Genomic DNA, 18948 nt, shown 5'->3' on the forward strand with positions numbered 1-18948 from the left:
TTTCATTGTCTTTAGAAGCAACCTAACTGGTGAAGGAAGCGCTCATTACACATTCACTCAGATATTGAAATGATAACTAAGTGCAGGAATCGAATCATAGAACCCTACAGTGCAGAAAGAGGCCCTTCAGCCCATCGAGTCTGCACTGAACACAATCCCACCCAGGCCCTACCCCCATGTATTATATCCACTAATCCCTCTAACCTACGCATCCCTGGACACTAAGGGGCAATTTCTTAGCATGGTCAATCAACCTAACCCGCATATCTTTGGACTGTGGGAGGTAACCGGAGTACCCGGAGGAAACCCATGCAGACATGAGGAGAATGTGCAAACTCCACACAGACAGTGACCTGAGCTGGGAATCGAACCCAGGACCTTGGAGCTGTGAAGCAGCAGTGCTAACCACTGTGTTACTGTGCCATGAATGTTCAAGATTTTGGAAAATTTAACTCCATTAATCTAGGCAATTTTTTTTTGTCATGAGGAAAGGTTGGAGAGCCACAAGTTAAAATTGGAGAAAGGCAGTGGATTTCATCAGGGCAAGAGTTAGGAAGAAAACTGGATGGAATTTTTTTGCACAACAAATGGAATGAGTTACCAGGGAGAATTATCAATATGGATTGTACAAATGGCTTCAAGAAACAGTGAGATGGGCTCCTAAAGCGAGGAGTGGATCGTGAGAACTTGAGCGTTGGATCAATCAAAAAGGAACATTTTCTTCATTGAATCTACTTTTTTTCCTGATCTAAAAATACCCTTGTGCCCTGAAGATGTAATATGTTGCAGTCAGGTTAAAATGACGTCATGTTAGTAGACTCAGGAGTTTCAGTTTGTTCTACTTCTACATGCTGTGGTTGGACTTTCAAGCCTTTATCTGAAAAAAAATGGAAAAAGACAATAGTTAGTCACAATAGAACATATGTTAAAAGCAAATCAAATCCTTCTTAGAGGTTTCCATGCACTGTAGAACCATTTCACTGGGGGAGATGGTGTCTTAGTGGTAATACCAGTAAACTAATAATCCAAAGGCCCAGACTATTGCTCTGGGAATTTGGGTTCAAATCCTGCCATGGCGGAACTTAAATTCAATTCATAAATCTGAAATATAAAGCTAGTCTCAGCCACAGTGACCATGACTGTCATAAAATCCCATCTGGTTCACACATGGGAATCTGTCTTCCTGACTTGGTCCGGGCTAAATTGCTGATCCACAGTAATGTGGTTGACTCTTAACTGCCCTCTGAAATAGCATAGCAAGCCACTTAGCTCAAGAGCAATTAGGGATGGGCAACAGATGCTGACCTTGCCAGCAATGCCCACCTCCCACGGCCTGAGTTGCTGTTGGACATCAATTTGCCAGTCAATCCCTGGCATTGAAATCTTGGTGGTGTTTATGCCGGGGGTGGGGGGGGGGGGGGGTGGGGATCTTTCTGTCCTGCTGATGGCACATCCCTGCCGCTGGTTTCCTGGCAGCAAGAGGTGCATTCACGAGAAACCCCATTGATAACTGCAGGATCATAAGATCCCACCACCAGTGCGGTTGCGAAACATACTACAGAGAGGGAGGAAAATCCTGCTGTGGGACTGAGCAAATGTGGTTCTATTGATTTTCCAACTGCAGATCAACAAGACTTCCCCCCGCCCCACCATCTTCAGGTTAACTTTGTTTCTCTCCTACAGGTGCTACCTGACCTGCTGAGTATTTCCAAATTTTATGTTTTTATTACACTCCAGGGTCCTTGGAGGGCAGTTTCAAGAGTAATGGGATACTTGTTGGATTCACATCTGTGAAATTATTAGAACACACCAGTAAAAAATAATATCAACAATCATTTTCTGCCCAACTCCAATAGGGCCTGCCCAATTTCCAAGTTGACAGTTGCAAAAAGATCCACAACAGAAATACAAAGAAATCCCCACTGTAGTTCTATGTAAAAGTGTCCAATGGTCTATCGATTATTTAATATAAATATGCACCAGTTATTTTCATAAAATACCTTCTTTTCCACATAATTGCCACTTAATTCCAAATGTTATGATCAGAAACCAGAAGAGCTGACTCCAAAATAATCCTCATTCTCAATAATGAGGGAATCCAGCACATCAGTGCATAAGAGAAGGCTGAAGCATTTACGATTATCTTTAGCCAAATGGATCATCTGTCTTGGACACCCCACTGACATCCCCAGAATCACAGCTGCCAGTCATCCTCCAATTCGATTCACTCCACATGACATCAAGGAGTAGCTGACAGCGCTGGTTATTGCAAAGGTTATACATCTGGGAATAGCGCTGAAGAGGCAGGTGCCTTTCTGAGCTGTTTCAGTGTAGCTGCAACGCTCACATCTACCCAACAACATGGAAAATCTGTCCACAAAAATCATTTAAGAAGCTCAACACAATCCAAGACAAAGCAGCCCACTTAAATTGCACCCCATTCATCAACTTAAACATCCACTCTCTCCACCATTGCTGCACAGTGGTAGCAGTGTATACCATCTCTGGTGGTTTGGCCATGCTAAATTGCCCTTAGTGTCTGGGGGACTAGCTAGGGTAAATACACGGGGTTATGGGGTTAGGGCCTGGGTGGGATTGTTGTTGGTGCAGACTTGGTGGGCCAAATGGCCTCCTTTTGCACCATATGATTCTATGTTTCTATGATCTAGAAGATGCCCTGTAGCAACCCACCCCAGGGTTCCTTTGACAGCACCTTCCAAATTGGTGATCTATTACCTAGAAAGAGAAGGGCAGCAGACACACGGAAATGGTACCACCTACAAGTTCCCCGTCTGGCCATTCACTATCCTGACCTGGAACTATAAAACTGTTCCTTCAACTGTGGCCAAATCAGAATTTTGGAACTCCCTTCCTAACAGCACTATGGGTGTACCTGCACCAGAAACACCAGTTCGGAAGGCAGTTCACCGTCACATTCTCAAGAACAAATAGGGTTAGACAACAAATGCTGGTTTTGCCAGTGAAACCAACATTGCTTGAAAGAACCAGTCCCCCCAGGCCCTCATGACTATTAAATTATTAGATAGAGACAGCTTGTTAGTAAGAATATAGGAGCAGGAGTAGGCGATTCAGTCCCTCAGACCTCTTCTATCATTCACTTAAATTGTGGCTGATTTGTACTTCAACTCAACCATATTCCTTGATATCCTTACATAGCATCCTTTTATTTCTTACCCATGTTGTCAACGTACTTATTTGAGATTTTACGAGGTAGAAAGCCAAAATTCCACACAGAAAACTTCCGACAGCCACACCAATGCAGATACCGATTAATTCTCCGGAACTGAAAGAATACGTGTTTGAAGATGGTATTGGAGTTGGATTGACCGAATCATCTGTTTTCTTCAGAATAAAGTTCACAACTGTGGCACTATATGGATATTTAGAGGTGTCTTTTAAAGTGAGAGTTACTGTTGATTGATGGTAACCTTCCTTAAGTACCTGTAGGAGATAAAACACCTTGTTTCAGACTCTTATTTAAAATCTATTTCAAACATTTGTCTTTCCCATGGATGAACCTTCATCCAGATGAGTCGTAGGCTGGAACTTTCCACTCCAACTGACAGCACACCTCTGCCATGGTTACCCCGGTGATGAGGGGCGCATTCAACAGGAAACCGCATTAACAATAGCAGAACCAGTAAATCCTGTCACCAGCCTATGGCGGGCCACCTCCCCCACCGCAAAACATGTGGCGGATAGCGTAGAAAATTCCACTCATAAAACCTTCTCCTCTCGGCATTCCAACACTCTTGATTTAAAGACATTCCATTAGCTTTCTAAACGTAGCTTTTGCCTCCAGCGATCAATCAAGTGATTTATGCGTATGGATCCCCAAGTTTTTCTGCTCACAATTCTTAGCTTCTTACCATTTAGAAAATACACTGGTCTATCTTGCTTTTGTCCAAAGTGATGATCTCACGATTCCCCACATTAATCTTCATCTCAACGGTCTTAAATCTATCAAAGACCCTTTGCAACATTCTGCTCCCACCCACATTTGTCCTAAAAAGGAGGAATGCAACCCAGCCAATTACCGCCCCATTAATTTACTCTGAATCATCATGGATCACTCAGTTCCTAACCATGTTACAGTGTTGGTTCAAAAGTGGACAAAAGAGTTGAACTCCAGAGGTGAGGTGAGGGTGACTGCCCTTGACAGTCTGGATTAGGTATACCGGACGGAATGTTCTCAAGAAGTTTCTAGGTGTTGCTCTCAGCAGAAAACCAATGAGATTCCCACCGAGTAATTTGGTGCAATTCAGTTCACAATTCACCCACACTTAGAACTTTATTTGAAGTGAGGACTTAAAGATGCCAGCAAGAGCTGACTCCTTGGGAATTGGGGTGCCCATTTTTAAAGGGTACACCAATCCAGACAATCCTCCATCCTCAGCCCCTTACTTGCCGGCTAAGATACCCACACTTGCTGGCATCAAGCCTCCTTCACCCAATCTCTGGGACTAGCAGTCCTTCCCCCCTTCCCCACCTCCCACCCCCCAGCACACACACACACATACACACACACACACACACACAGCTAAAAATGAGCGACACAATGCTATGGGGTGACCAAAGGCTCCTTCTTCAGGACCCACCCCCCAGGCCACTCAACCCTTCTGCAGAACCTCACCCACCCCCCTGCCCTCCCGTCAGGCCTCCTTTTGGCACTGCCAACCTTGCAATGCCAGGGCAGCAAGACACTATCCAGCCTGTCCCCATCCACCCGAGGGCTTCAGCGACCTCTGAACTCCCCTTGCATGGCCATCCCCACTGATCTCTGTTTGTGGTGACCAGTAGTGATTCGCACCAAGTTCCTGCTGAGCCCGAGAGTTGGTGAAGTGGAGGAGCTGGGAGAATCCAGCTCCAAACTGACCCTGCATTTTTAAACGAGTACACTAATCTGGTTCATGCCCTCAGGAGGCATGGAAGCTGGGAGAATCCCAAAGGGATTCCCAAACCACCCCTCCCTGTGATTCACCTGCCATAGCAGGATTTGTGCATGAGCGTGCAGTGCCAGAGAACCGTGTCCATAAATGCTACAAGAGCAGGTCAGAGGCTGGGAATCCTGCAGTGAGTAACTCGTCTCCTGACTCCCAAGGCCCATTTCACCATCTAGAAGCCCAAGTCAGGACTTTAACGGAATACCTTCCACTTGCTGGATGGGTGCAACTCCCACAACATTCAATAATCTTGACATCATCCAGGACAAAGCAGCCCAACTGACGGGCACCACATTCACAAACATTCGCTCCCTCCACCTGATTGCAGTATCTACAGTGTGAACTGCAGAACCTCACCAAGGCTCATTTCCAAACCCGTGAATATTATCTGTTGGAAGGACAAGAAAACATATAAAATCCTGATAGGACTGAACTGGTTAGATGCAGGAAGAATGTTCCGTATGTTGGGGAAGTCCAGAACGATGGGTCACAGTCTAAGAAGAAGGGGTAAGCCATTCAGGGCTGAGATAAGGAAGAACTTCTTCACTCAGAGAGTTGTGAACCTGTGGAATTCTCTCCCACAGAAAGCTGTTGGGGGTCAGTTTGTTAGATATGTCCAAGAGGGAGCCGGATGTGGCCCTTCTGGCTAAAGGGATCAAGGGGTATGGAGAGAAAGCGGGAGTGGGATATGAAAGTGCAAGATCAGCCATGATCATATTGCATGATGGCGCAGGCTTGAAAGGCTGAATGGCCTACTCCTACACTTATTTTCTATATTTCTATGTGGACAACAGAGACATGGGAACATCACCACCTGGAAGTTCCCCTCTAAGTCACTCACCATCCTGACTTGGAAATATATCTCCGTTTCTTCGGCATTGCTGGGTCAAGATCCTGAAACTCCCTTCCTAAAAGTTCTGTGAGTGTATCTGCACTGCATGGACTGCAGTGATTCAAGAAGGTGGATCATCACCACCTTTTCAAGGGCAGTTAGGGATGGGCAATAAATGCTGGTGTAGCCAGCAACCTCCACATTGCATGACTAAATTAATAAAATGATTGTACCGCCAAACTGAGTATCATCAACAAACCTGGATATATGGCTCTCTGTTCCATCACCTAAGTCATTGGCCAACATGGTATTGGTTTATTATAGAAAATAATTGGTTAAATATCGAGAACAATTGGTTAATTAGTTTTTAAAGGATCTTGGATCATACCGGTGGTAAGTAACATTTCCCCTGGATCTGTATTGCAACCTGAAGCTCTTGGGATTGGAAGTTCCTAAAACAAATACCTTAACTTTGTACGTGCCAGGTAGTAAAAGCCTGTAGTATTCCCCAGAGGCAGAGGTGTTAAAGGGGACTGGAGTTTCACGGTTATCTATTTGCACCAGGGCTCCAGACAGTGTGTTGTTCATCTCATCAAATACTTGTCCTTTTATACCTGTTGGTAGAGCACAAAATTAAATTCTAATCAGAGAAAACATCAAAGTCTTTCTGCTTGAGGTGTGCTTAAAAATAAGCTGTTTGCTTCCTTCCCGTACAAGGAACAGGAAGCTTGATTCCAGCAAGACAAGTACCCATTTGTGGTGTGACAGCCTGAACAAACTGTACCTGATTATGAAGTAGAGGAACTTCTGTGCCGTTGCATAATTATATGACTTATGTTTGGTCAAGTTGGCCATTTTAAAATCACAGATATTCAGTGCTGTCTAATTATTAAAAACAAATGACTGTGGAGGCTGGAGTCTGAAATCAAGCTCAGCACAAACTGAAGGAACAGCATCTCATCTTCTAGGTAGGCACGTTACAGCCTTTCAGTCTCAAACATTGAACTTCAGATGATTGGCCTACCCCTCCTCCACCCCTTTGTTTTCATTTTATTTAATTTTCAGCTGTTCTCTACTTTTTATTCCTAATTTCATAGTAACTTCATTGCAGTGTTAATGTAAACCTTACTTGTGACTAATAAAATAGCTTTACTTTATCTTCTTGTCTTTCCCTATTTTTCGTTTTCCCTCCATTCTTTCCCCCAATTTTATCCCCCCCGCCCTTTTCTTACCTTTTCTTCCCCTTTGCTTCCTTTTTCCCTCTTTTTCTCAATTGGACCTTTCTCCCACCCCCTGCCCCCCCCATTCCCCACATCTTCAGTTGTCACAGTTTACCCTCTGATTCCAGCTTCTCTGCCGTTTGGCCATTCACACCTCTTTGCTTAACTATGCTTTGACAAAGGGTCACCTGGACTGGAAATATCAGTCCTTTACTCTCTTTAGGGATGCTGCCACACCTGCTGAGATCTTCCAGCATTCTCTCTTTTGGTTTCTATTCTCTCTTTGGACTGCCAATAGCACCTCTTAGCCCTTCCCCTGGTTTTTGTGGCTATGACTCATCGTTCATTCCCTCACCCTGCAGTACAAATATCTCCCACTTTCTACACCCTTTAGCTTTGACAAAGAGTCATCTGGACTCGAAGCGTTAACTCTTTTCTCTCCTTAGAGATGCTGCCAGACCTGCTGAGATTTACAGCACTTTCTTTTTTGCTGTCTAATTGTTAACTTGCTTCTTATATTTTCTTTCCATTATTACAGTGAGAGTTCCACTTGACAATCTCCCATGTAGACAATTAGATCTAGCTGTGCAGACTGAAATTGGAATTCTGAATTGAACTGAAGTCAGGAGGTGAAGCTCAAACTGATGTTGATCAACTACAGCATTCTTCTCTGTCTCGGAGTTATGTTTCAAATACCCAAGATTGATCTTTCATTTCTGAAACACCACTCATCTCAAAACCTCCCACACCCACCACACTGAAACCCAGACTTTCATTACCTCCAATCTCAACTTTTGAACTTTGACAAAGGGTCATCGGGACTCGAAATGTCAGTCCTTTTCTCTCCTTACGGAGATTTTCCAGCAGTTTCTCCTCTGGTTTCAGATTCCAGCATCCACAGTAATTTGCTTTCATCAACTTTTCTAATACCCCCCAGAGCTGGCCTTGCAAGATTCACTTTGCACAAATTCACAGACAGAACTCTGTCGACATTCAATCCCAGACTCAGTCCTCTCCCACCCCCACCTGCTTCAAGTTTGCCCTACTCCTCACCAACCTCCACTGGCTTCCCTTTCTCCAGATTTCATGGAATCAGAGAATCAAAGAAGTCCTACAATGCAGAAGGAGGCCATTCAGCCCATCAAGCCTACACCGACAACAATCCCACTCAAATCCTATCCCTGCGACCCCACCTTGCTGATTCTCCTGACCCTCAGGGACAGCATGGCCAATCAGCCTAACCTGCACACCTTTGGAGTGGGGAGTGGGAAACACACGCAGACAGGGGGAGAACATGCAAACTCCACACAGTTACCCAAGGCTGGAATCGAACCCGGGCCCCTGGCACCATGAGGCAGCAGTCCTAACCACCGTGTCACCATGCCACCCAAAATCCTTCTTCTCATTCACAGATCCCTATCTGACCTCACCCTAATATCATTTCTGCAAGCGTCTCTGCCTCGCACACCCCTCTCTTGAGTCTAGTGCAATCTCTCATTTCACCATCAGTGGCAGAACTTGAAGTTATTGCCGCATTGTCTTTCATCTCCCTGCCCCTTCAGAATCTGCCTTGATGACTCTGATCACCTCCTCTAACTCAGCTCCCTCACCTCCAGCTTGGAGTCTGTTACCTCCTCTCCCCCAAGATGTGCAAAAAATCATAGAATCATAGAATCCTTACATTGCAGAAGGAGGCCATTCAGCCCATCGAGTCTGCATTGACCACAATCCCACCCACGCCCTATCCCTAAAACCCCATGTATTGTTCAAATATTTCATTGCATTGCCTCGGTGTAAATTGTTGAAGCCAAAGCCCAGTATAATTAGAATCTGGAACAAAGTACAGTAAAAACATGTCTGGAAATAGCAGCTTGAAAGTTAAACCCCCGGTTCCTACTGTTCCAGTTTGTAGTTAACTGCAGGTACAGAAGAAAGACGAAAACAGCTAAATGGGGCCATGGGTGATCTGTTACTTTTATCATTTGTTAATTTTATCTTTGCTCCCTTCACTTTTCTTAATAAGATGACGTTGGGAACACCCATGGGTTTGAATGAGCCCAACTATATCCAAATAACACTATGTTTTATCATCGCTCAGTACACTGCAACCGGTAAATATTGCATACTGTCACAAATATTGCTATCATTCCCTTTGTGTCAAAGAAGGTAATACACCCACCACTAAATTTAAATGCATTTATTTAATTGTAAAGCTAGATCTACAAATTCTTTTAAATTCACTCTTACAATGCATTTTCTGAATCCAGATTGTGGGCAAATAATTTAAAGTTAATGTTTATTTATTAGCCAGTCTTACGTTAACACTGCAACGAAGTTACAGTGAAATTCCACTTTGGCACCTGTTCAAGTCAATGCAACAAACCAGCACATCTTTCAGACTGTGGGATGAAACCAGAGCACTTGGAGGAAACCCACGCAGACACGAGGGAGAATGTGTAAGCTCCACACAGACAGTGACCTAAGCTAGGAATCAAACCCAGGTTCCTGGCACTGTGAGGCAGCAGTGCTAACCACTGGGCCACTGTGCCACCCTTTCCTCCAACATGACTAAATAGCACATAGTCAATTGTGAGTATTCATCCCAGATCCCACACTCCAGGGCAGCATAGTGGCACAGTGGTTAGCACTGCTGCTTCACAGCACTAGAGACCCAGATTCAATTCTAGCCTTTGGTTCCTGTCTGTGTGGAGTTTGCCTATTCTCCCCATACCTACGTGGGTTTCCTCTGGGTGCTCTGATTTCCTCCCACAGTCCAAACCTGCACAAGTTAGGTGGATTGGCCATGTTAAATTGCCTTTTAGTGTCCCAAGATGGTGTAGATGTGGGTGGCACGGTGGCAGAGTGGTTAGCAGTGCTGCCTGACAGCACCAGGAACCTGGGTTCAATTCCAGCCTTGGGTGACTGTGTGGAGTTTGCACATTCTCTCCGTGTCTGCGTGGGTTTGCTCTGGTGTCGGTGGATTGGCCATGCTAAATTGCCCCTTAGTGTCAAAGGGGTTAGCAGGGTAAATATGTGGGGTTACAGGGATAGGGTCTGGGGCCTGGGTGGGATTGTTGTCGGTGTAGGTTCGATGGGCCAAATGGCCTTCTTCTGCATTGTAGGGATTCTATGATCTCCAAGTTGTCTCAGCCGCTGGATTGCAGTTCCACAGGGAACAGCCCACTGTTCAGCATCTCGCCCCAGTGCTGGACTCTTTGTACGAACATGATCAATTTAGAGATCCTAGTAGACAGCACCAGCAAAGCCCCATTCTATCCTCCTACATGCCCATAGATGCATTGTGATTTGGAATGGGAATGCCAGATGATTTGCCACTGTCCTTCCCTCTTGGGCATCATAACCTATCAAAGTGCCCATTCTTTTGGTTCAGTTGACAGCACAGACTCAGGATTGAGCACAGGAACATGGCAAGACTCAATGCCGCACTGGTCTAGACTTTTTGATCAGTGTCATTTTAATTCCAGTGATCATCCAAATAAAGAAAACGAAACACTCAGAACGTCGATTGATAAATCAAGACTTGGGACACAAGTTTACCAAATGAACCATGGAAGGAGTGCAGTAAATGCGATGCCAACAGTCTCAGTAGGTTCCCTGATGCAAGTGAGTTGTAAGGTCATAAATATCTAGGGAATAACGCCTGCCAGAGGCAAAATATCTAGGAAATATCTAGGGAATAACGCCTGCCAGAGGCAAAACCATGTCTGTTACATTCGACTGACTTCAATCACAACACACACAATCTGTGAGCAAAGGTTGAACTGCAACCTGAGGTCTAGTTTTTAAGGAACTATGAATACATTTTTGATCTTGTTGATGAAATAGTAAATAATCCAATTTGTGTAATCTAGTGAGCTGGCAATTAAAAGTCCGATATTGGTCAAACTTGACCCAGCACTCGGGGTAAAGCAAACAGTCAGCCACATGCAAACACACTTGTAATCTTTAAGAAATGACGCAGTTAGAACAGACGCATGACTCCCACAGTTTAGTATGATTGACTGAGAGTGTGGAGTTATTTTTAGCAGCATTATTGAAAGCGGAACATGATTTAAAGTGCTCTGTGCTTCATATGGAATGTTAGAACTTTGATTGGTTTTTAACTCAGTTAGACATTCTCAGTCCAAAGCCAACAGATTCCTGCCTCACAAGAGCATATCCAAAGCAATATTTTTTAAAAGTTTGTTCTTGGAATGTGAGCGTTACTGGCAAGGCTCCCTATTTGCCCGTGAGAATTTGATTGCCAGCCGCCACCAACTGAGTGGCTTGCTAGGCATTCCGGAGAGCAGTTCAGAATCAAACACATTGTTGTAGGTCTGCAGTCAGATTTATAGTCACTTTCCTCCCGTAAGGTGACTCAGGCAGGGTTTTAAAGCAATCCAGGCGTTTCCTGAGCATTAATGAAGAATGGCATTTTATTTTAAATTTGTGAATTAATTGAATTCAAATTCCTCCAGCTGCCAGAGCGAAATATGAACTCATGTCATTGCAGCATTAGTCCAGGTCTCCAACATCATCACTATTGTACTATATGCATGAAGTGACAGATAAGTGAAAATCTCCCTCTGTGCTATAAGGGTCATCATAATTGTCACTGCATAGAACTAACAGCACATCAAGAAGCAAAAGCCCAACTAGTTTATGCCAATTCTTGCCCACCTAATACCATCTGCAAATTCTTCTATCCCTTTCTCCCTCATATCCTTATTTCACCACTCTTAAGTATATCCTTGCTATTTGGTTCAACTATACCAAGCGATCACAAGTTCCACATTTTCAACACTCCCTGGATATTTCTCCTGAATTCCTTATTGAACTTATTCATGACTATCTTATATTTACGGCCCACGGTTTTGGATACTTCCACAAGCGGAAATATGTCTTTGCTACGTCTAACCTATTACCCCTTTATAGTTTTAACAACTTCTATTAGGTCACCCCTCAGCTTTCTCACAAGAATATCCAGGGTTGGAAGGCTTTATGAACATCATCATAGCTGAAGGTCAGAATTCTCTGATCTCGTCCGTGGTCAAGATTCTCCTGTCCCGCTGCAGTGAATAGATTTTTGGCTGAGTGTCAAATTCTCCATTCCCACTGGCAACGGCAACAGGATGTGCCAGATAGGAGCATTCCGGCTAAAAGCTATTTTCTTCAAGTCTTTTTAACTCCTAAAAAGTAAAGGACTCAGTATCAATTAGTCCTGCAACTCTAGCCCATCTTTCCAAATTTCATGATTTAAAAATATTGCCATTTTTCATCAGTTTAAACTGCAGAAACTGCTCATCATTTTTCTTCTCTCAGTTCGTGTAAAAAAGCATTCAAAAAAATTCAACACTTTGCCGGACTGTTACCTAAGTGACCCTGTTTCAAATATTGAATCAACGCATCTCTGTTGTCCCACCAGAAATGCTGGAGTTCTTCCACCCGGGGATATGTACAACAGGACACCTCCAGAGTGACTTCCAGACATTGACCCCACATATAGTTGTAGTCTTGCATGCTCCCTGTGGAAAGGAAAGATTGGTCAGTTACTGCAGATGCAATACAGCTTTCTCTATTTTGTCTCACTAGTTTTCAGGCAGAGTGGTGGAAATGGGATGGAAACAAAATGAAACCCACTGGGGCCTTTGGCCGCAGATCCTGGCAGAATATGTGAGATCAGGTGATGATTTCCCTAATTTGGATCTGGCCTCATGAATTCTGTCCAGCCTTGGGAGGATGCAAAATGAGATGGAAACTGGCCACTTTAGAGCAAGCCTCAGGTCCCAGCACAGCGACTCCTCCTCTGGTGCCTTGGCAATGCCCCTCTGTAAAGGGAACATGAAATCAAAAATATACACATGTGGCACAGTGGCACACAGTGCCAGGGACCTGGGTTTGATTTCAGCTTTGGGTGATTGTGTAGAGTTTGCATGTTCTCCCTGTGTCTGCATGGGTTTCCTCTGCGTGCTTGTGTTTCCTCCCACAGTCCACAGATGTGCAGGTTAGGTGGATTGGCCATACTACATTGCCCTGTAGTGTCCAAAGATGGGCCAGTTAGGTGAATTGGCCATGTTAAATTTCTCCTTAGAGCCCAAAGGTGTGTAGGTTAGGTGGATTGGCCATGGTAAATGCACGGGATTGTGAGGACAGAGCGAGGGGGACCGACCTGGGTACGATACTCTTTCAGACAGTTGTGCAGACTTGATGGGCTGAATGGCCTTCTTCTGCACTGTAGTAATTCTATGGATCCTCAGAGGACCATGGCCATTTACAACCAATGTGTGCAAAAACAATGGAACAAGGAAAGACTGTCCACTTAGTTCAGGAAACCCTGTAGTTTCAGCACCATGGTCCTGATCCAAATACATTATTTTCTTTCAACTCCCTCTTAGCCCGCTGACAAGCCTGCATTCCTCTACTTCATTGGCTCAGCTGATATCTTGATGGAGATTTTAATCACCTCTCTGAATAGCCCTTTCTTTGCTTCAGTGTCAATGTTTTGTCTGATTACCTCTTGCATTCGCAGCCGTGTGTGTTCCCATGTTTTCTTGTCATTTCCGGCTGTATGTAACACCTTTGGGGTTGCAAATAGGGTTTAAATCAATGTTCCTATTAATTCTCATTTTTCTGAAGCTGCTCTGCACTCAGGGAACTTGATGTTCTGACTTAGGATTTGCCCTTAACAGAGTTAAGAATAGCCCTTTCCAACTCTCTGGGTTCAACAAAGATAAAGGCAAAAAAAGTGGAGAGAGGACTGTGTTGCCTGAACTTGGAGGACTGGGTTGCTAGGAGCTGGGGTATCACGCATGGCCCATTAGCTACAGTTTGGGCATCGATTTTAATCTGTTAGTATCTTTGCACAATAGTTGTAATTAGCTGTCAAAAAATGGAATTTTGTGTTTACCAGCAATTGGATACCAGGCTGCGCCGTTGACAATCCCATCTGTAAAGTGAAAGGAAGCATTCACCTCCTGTGGACAAGGGTTTCCAGTCCACATGTTGGCGTGGCTGTAGGAATATACCTAAGACACAAAATATAGTTTGTCAGCTAACACACTAGCCTCTTTTTCATCTGATTCGAAGCCCTGCCAGTGGAGACTGGCATCTTTCCTGCAGATCAGTCAAATATTTTCTAAACACGAGAAAGATTCATTTGGTACTGCTTTGGCTTGTGATAAAAAAACAAAATCGGCTCAGCATAATTAATCCTCAGTTCCAACCCACAGTGGCTTGATTCATATGAATTTCTTGAAGTATACTAGCAGATCTCCTTTGGCATTTCTCACAGTCAGTCAGACAATGCACTATTTTATAAGAATAAAAAGATTATGCCATGGAATGCCAATATTTTACTGGTAAGGTGAAGCTTAATCCTGATTGCTGGTTGATTTTTTTCTTTGATCCTTCTAGTGTTTGTTGCTCTCTATAGTTATTTAAAAAAGCAAAGTAAAATTTTATTAGTCACAAATAAGGCTTACATTAACACTGCAATGAAGTTACTGTGAAATTCCCTCAGTGACCACACTTTGGCACCAGTTCAAATCAATGCAAATAACCAGCACATCTAAAAGACCCGAACAGGCATTACAACTTAAAATTGTAAAATTATCCTTAGTCATTCTTCCTGATCTGCCTGTAACATTTAGCATGGTTGACCACACTAACTTCCTGCATTGCAATTCCAAGTGGGTGGAACTGCTTTCACATGCTTCCATTTTTTTTATTAATTTGTGGGACATGTGTGTCACTGGCTGGCCAGCATTTATTGGTCATCCCTAGTTCAGAAAGCAATTGAGAGTCAACCACATTGCCGCGGCTCTGGAGTCATGTGTAGGCTAGACCGGGAAAGGATGGCAGATTTCCTTCCCTAAAGGACATTAATGAACCAGATGGGTTTTTCCGACAATCAACAATGGGTTCCTTTGATTTTTAACTCCAGATTTTTTAAAAAATCGATTTCAAATTCCACTATCTGCTGTGGTCAGGTCCCCAGAACATTAGCTGAGTTTCTGAATTGATAGTCAAGCAACAATACCACTAGGCTATCCCTTATTGTCTAATCCTAGTCGGAGTATCACCTACAATGTCTTCTCTTCCCACTCCCACACCATTACCTCTGGTGTCCACCAAGATCTACCTTTGTGTGCCTCCTACTTCTTATCGACATGCTGCCCTTTGGCAACATCATTTGAAAACATATCAGTTTTCACAGGTATTCTTCAGGCACCCAGTCCCAAATCGCCGCCATCCCTCTCGACACCTAAACTGTTGCTAAATTATCAGATTGCCTATCCAACATCCAAATTACCTCTAATTTAATAATGGAAAGACCAAAGCCAGTGGGTGGAATCAGGACTGGAAGATTTGTGTTTTCCTGCCAGTCTCCACAGTGGGAAAAATTCCGTGTTCCTGCCCTTGGCACAGCACTTAGTCTCAAAATGGTCACGAAGAATGGAGCGATAAAGTTGGGGGATGCGCAAGAGGCTAAAGTCAAAGACGTGCAGAGATCTCAGATGGGTTGAGGGCTGGAGGAAGTTGCAGAAATATGCAGGGACGGAAATTTGAAAACAAGGATGAACATTTTAAAATCAAGGTTTTGCCAATATGGAACAGTCAGTGCAGGGTGATGAGCGAATAAGACTTATGTGATTTAGGATACAGGCATCAGAATTCGGATGATCTCATGTTTCCAAACAGTTCAAGGTGGAAGCTCTCAGCTGGGAGAGCATTGGAATAGTCAAGTCGAGAGGTAACTAAGACATGCATACAAAACCTCTAGGTGGTTCCTATCAACTGTCTTCTGTGGGAAGACTCGGACTCACCTTTGAGATGTGCAGAAAGACGTCTTGATCAGGTGTGTGATGCTCTTGAATATCTTTAGGATCCAGTCGACCATAGTACCAATCTTCATAAGAATGCCATTTCTCATGATCCTCTAGTGTATGAAGAAACAGTTGGAGAATATTGTTAATGATTACTGATCAGTATTTATTTGCAAAATCCATAAAAATATAAACGGTGAGGACCAAAGAATCAGAAAATTAAAGCTTAGGTAAAATACATGAAAAGACTAATTCAAAATAGTGACTTCTTTAGTTACACAGTGGTGTTTCCGGACACCAATTTCGTGGCAAATATAACTCTGGTCCCATAGTATAACTTTAGTTTCTGAACCGTTTCATAGAAGCATAGAATCCCTACACTGCAGAAAAGATCATACGGCCCATCGAGTCTGCACCAACTCTCTGAAAGATTAGCTTATCCAGGCCCTCTCCTGTGTCCTATCGCTGCAAACCCACACATTTTCCATGGCTAATCCAATTCATCTACACAGCTTTGGAGTGTGGGAGGAAACCAGGGCACTTAGAGGAAACCCATGCAGACACGGGGAGAACATGCAAGCTCCACACAGACAGTCACCCAAGCCAAGAATTGTACCCGGTCCCTGGCGCCCTGAGGCAGCAGTGCTAATCACTGTGCTACCGTGCCACCCATATTTGTTATGTGTCATGCTGAATGAGATTACTAATTCAATTTCACTGGGTAATTTCATAGGCAGATGTGTTATTTAGGATTTACATTCTCCATCAACCCAGAGGTGACAAATGCTCAACTGAAAAAAATAAGGGATGCTTTGACATGGCCTTAGGAGCAGTGGGGGATGGAGGTGCTTCTCAGGGTCTTGGGAGAGTGGTGAGGGGTGGTGTGGGCCAGGGAACATATTTTGAGAGTTGAGCGCAGGGATGCTGAGGGCTAGCCAGATGGTCCTGGCACCGTGCCACTGCATGACCGGCACTCTGAGACCGCCGGCTCAAATACCCGCTGGTCAGCCCTGGTGGCAGATCACCAACATACCATGATGCACACACAGATGGAAAGATTGAACCCAGAGGAAACACCCCGGAGCATATTGCATCCTTGCAAGTCTTTTCCCGGGAAATGAGACAAAAGGCCAAATTATCGAATAATGCTGAAAAATTCGGGATGATTTGATACCCTGCATGGATGTAAGACCTAAGAGGTGAAATTTTCATCTTGTTTTTAATCTAGAGAGAGACTGGCATCCTGCTATGCCAGTTAGATCTCTCAATTTTCTGATATGGTTCCTGTACCATGTACAAGCTCAGTGCCAGTCACCAAGTGTCAACACTGAACAAAATTCTCTGCTCCTCTCCACAGATTCACAACTGGAAGAGGAAAGGGGCAACTTATTAGTTAATGTTGATTATCTTTAACATAGGAAATAGGTCATTTAGGCCTTTAGGCTACTCTAGCATTCAAATAGATCATGATTAATCTGTATCTCAACTGCATTCAGTCTTTTTTTGGTTCAGTAACACCTAACACACTTGTCTGATTAAAAACATATCGATCTCAATTTTGACATTTTCAATTGACCCCTGGCCTCGGCAGTGTTTTGGGAAGAGAGATGTTCTCCTTTGTGTGAAGACATGCCTCCTGATATCGCCCCTGAATGACTGACTCTAATTTTAAGGTTATGTTGGTTTGTACGGGACTCCTCCCTCCAGAGGAACTCATTTCTCCCCATCTACCTTATCAACCCCCTTAATTATTCTAAATACCCCAACTAGAACACCCTCTCCCTCCTTAATATTCTAAATGTTCAGAAATATAAAACCCAGGTGGGATTTCCCACTCTTTCTGCAGCATGTTTAATGGAGGTGGAGGTGGCCCTCCCCACCATTGGTGGACAATGGGATCTTTCGGCCGTGCCGCCATCAAGGGGTTCTCCCATTGTTCACACCCTCCACCTCTAGGGAACCCATCACCATCGGCGGGACTGGAAGATGCTGCCAGCAGATACGATAGGAAAGCTTTGGCTAGTCTATGAGAGGGATAGTTTGCACCTTACGCCTAAGAAAGAATTGGGAAAACCCTCAATACATTGTTGGTAAATGAATTAAGGTTTGACAGGAACGTTCTTATGTTTAGTCATCTGAATCATTTCCTCTACAATCATACTTTGTATATAAGTAGATTAAACAGCAATGATATGAGCGACAGGGCAATTATTACCTTCTGGTATATTATCATAGCCGTAGTTAACTACAAGAGCACCTCCATGAAGGTTTGCCGAAATGACAAAGTTCCTGCTAGTTATCCAGTTCATCATGAGAAGAGTTTCCTTTTCATATTTCGGTTGTTGTTTAGAAAAAATGTTTCGAAAGTTCCGATTGAGGTCAACATTTCTGGAGTTGTATCTGCTCAGGTTACAAACAGCAGAGTGAATTTATCAAGGAAGCATTTTGCATGACGCACCAATCGCTTTAGAAGCTATACAATTCCAAACGGCTTGAGCGCATTGAACATATTCATAGTGGAATTAATTACTTGGGATGAGTTTGGGGCAAGGATGGAGGGAATGGGGCTGGCTGCACTTTCCTTGATCTTATTTCTGAGGGGCAATACCTGCTGCCAGGAGAATATGGGTGCAGTATTTTGAGGAGATAGATTTGAGGTTGTTGCCTTAAGGGGTGTATTCTGCACCCTAAAATGAGCCATTACTTGGAGAGTTTCTTCTCAATGTGTAATCAATGAAGAGTAGCAATCACAAAAGCCAATACTTTGTCACTTTGTCTCAGACAACAAATATAAGTAATGCCCAGAATTCTCCCACTTCACCCGCGGCTGGGATTCTCCAGTCTTGCTGCAGTGAACAAAGACTCGGCTGAGCGCCAAATTCTCCATTCTCGCTGGCAGTGGTAGCGGGGCACGTGAAACTGGAGAATTCCGGCCAACGATTCTGCCCTTCTCATTTACTGCTCAACTGGACTGACTTTTGTTTTCTTCCCTTTCTCCAATACCAAGCTCAAGAGGGCTTTTGGAGAGAGTAAATATGGAGACACTGTCCCCATTGGCAGTGTGGCCAAGAACCAGAAGAGAGAGATTTAAGGTGATTGGTTTAAAA

The 18948-nt window shown here is 43.9% G+C and overlaps 1 protein-coding gene across 1 annotated transcript in view; it reads right to left on the reverse strand.

Annotated features, from left to right (window-relative positions):
- Positions 1-330: 330 nt before the first annotated feature.
- The window catches only part of LOC145357575 (carboxypeptidase D-like), a 188056-nt gene continuing 169438 nt past the window's right edge, over positions 331-18948 (reverse strand). The window contains exons 26-32 of the mRNA XM_080211050.1: positions 18057-18241; positions 15842-15954; positions 13924-14041; positions 12389-12541; positions 6262-6410; positions 3213-3462; positions 331-877 (exon numbers count right to left, since the gene is read on the reverse strand). Of these exons, the coding sequence (XP_080067176.1) occupies positions 795-877; positions 3213-3462; positions 6262-6410; positions 12389-12541; positions 13924-14041; positions 15842-15954; positions 18057-18241 (1051 nt within the window). The 3' untranslated portion in view covers positions 331-794. The remainder of the gene's footprint in view (positions 878-3212; positions 3463-6261; positions 6411-12388; positions 12542-13923; positions 14042-15841; positions 15955-18056; positions 18242-18948) is intronic.

The sequence above is a fragment of the Carcharhinus amblyrhynchos genome, chromosome 23 (assembly GCF_965287045.1).
Source record: "Carcharhinus amblyrhynchos chromosome 23, sCarAmb.v2.hapA, whole genome shotgun sequence".
NCBI lineage: Eukaryota > Metazoa > Chordata > Chondrichthyes > Carcharhiniformes > Carcharhinidae > Carcharhinus > Carcharhinus amblyrhynchos.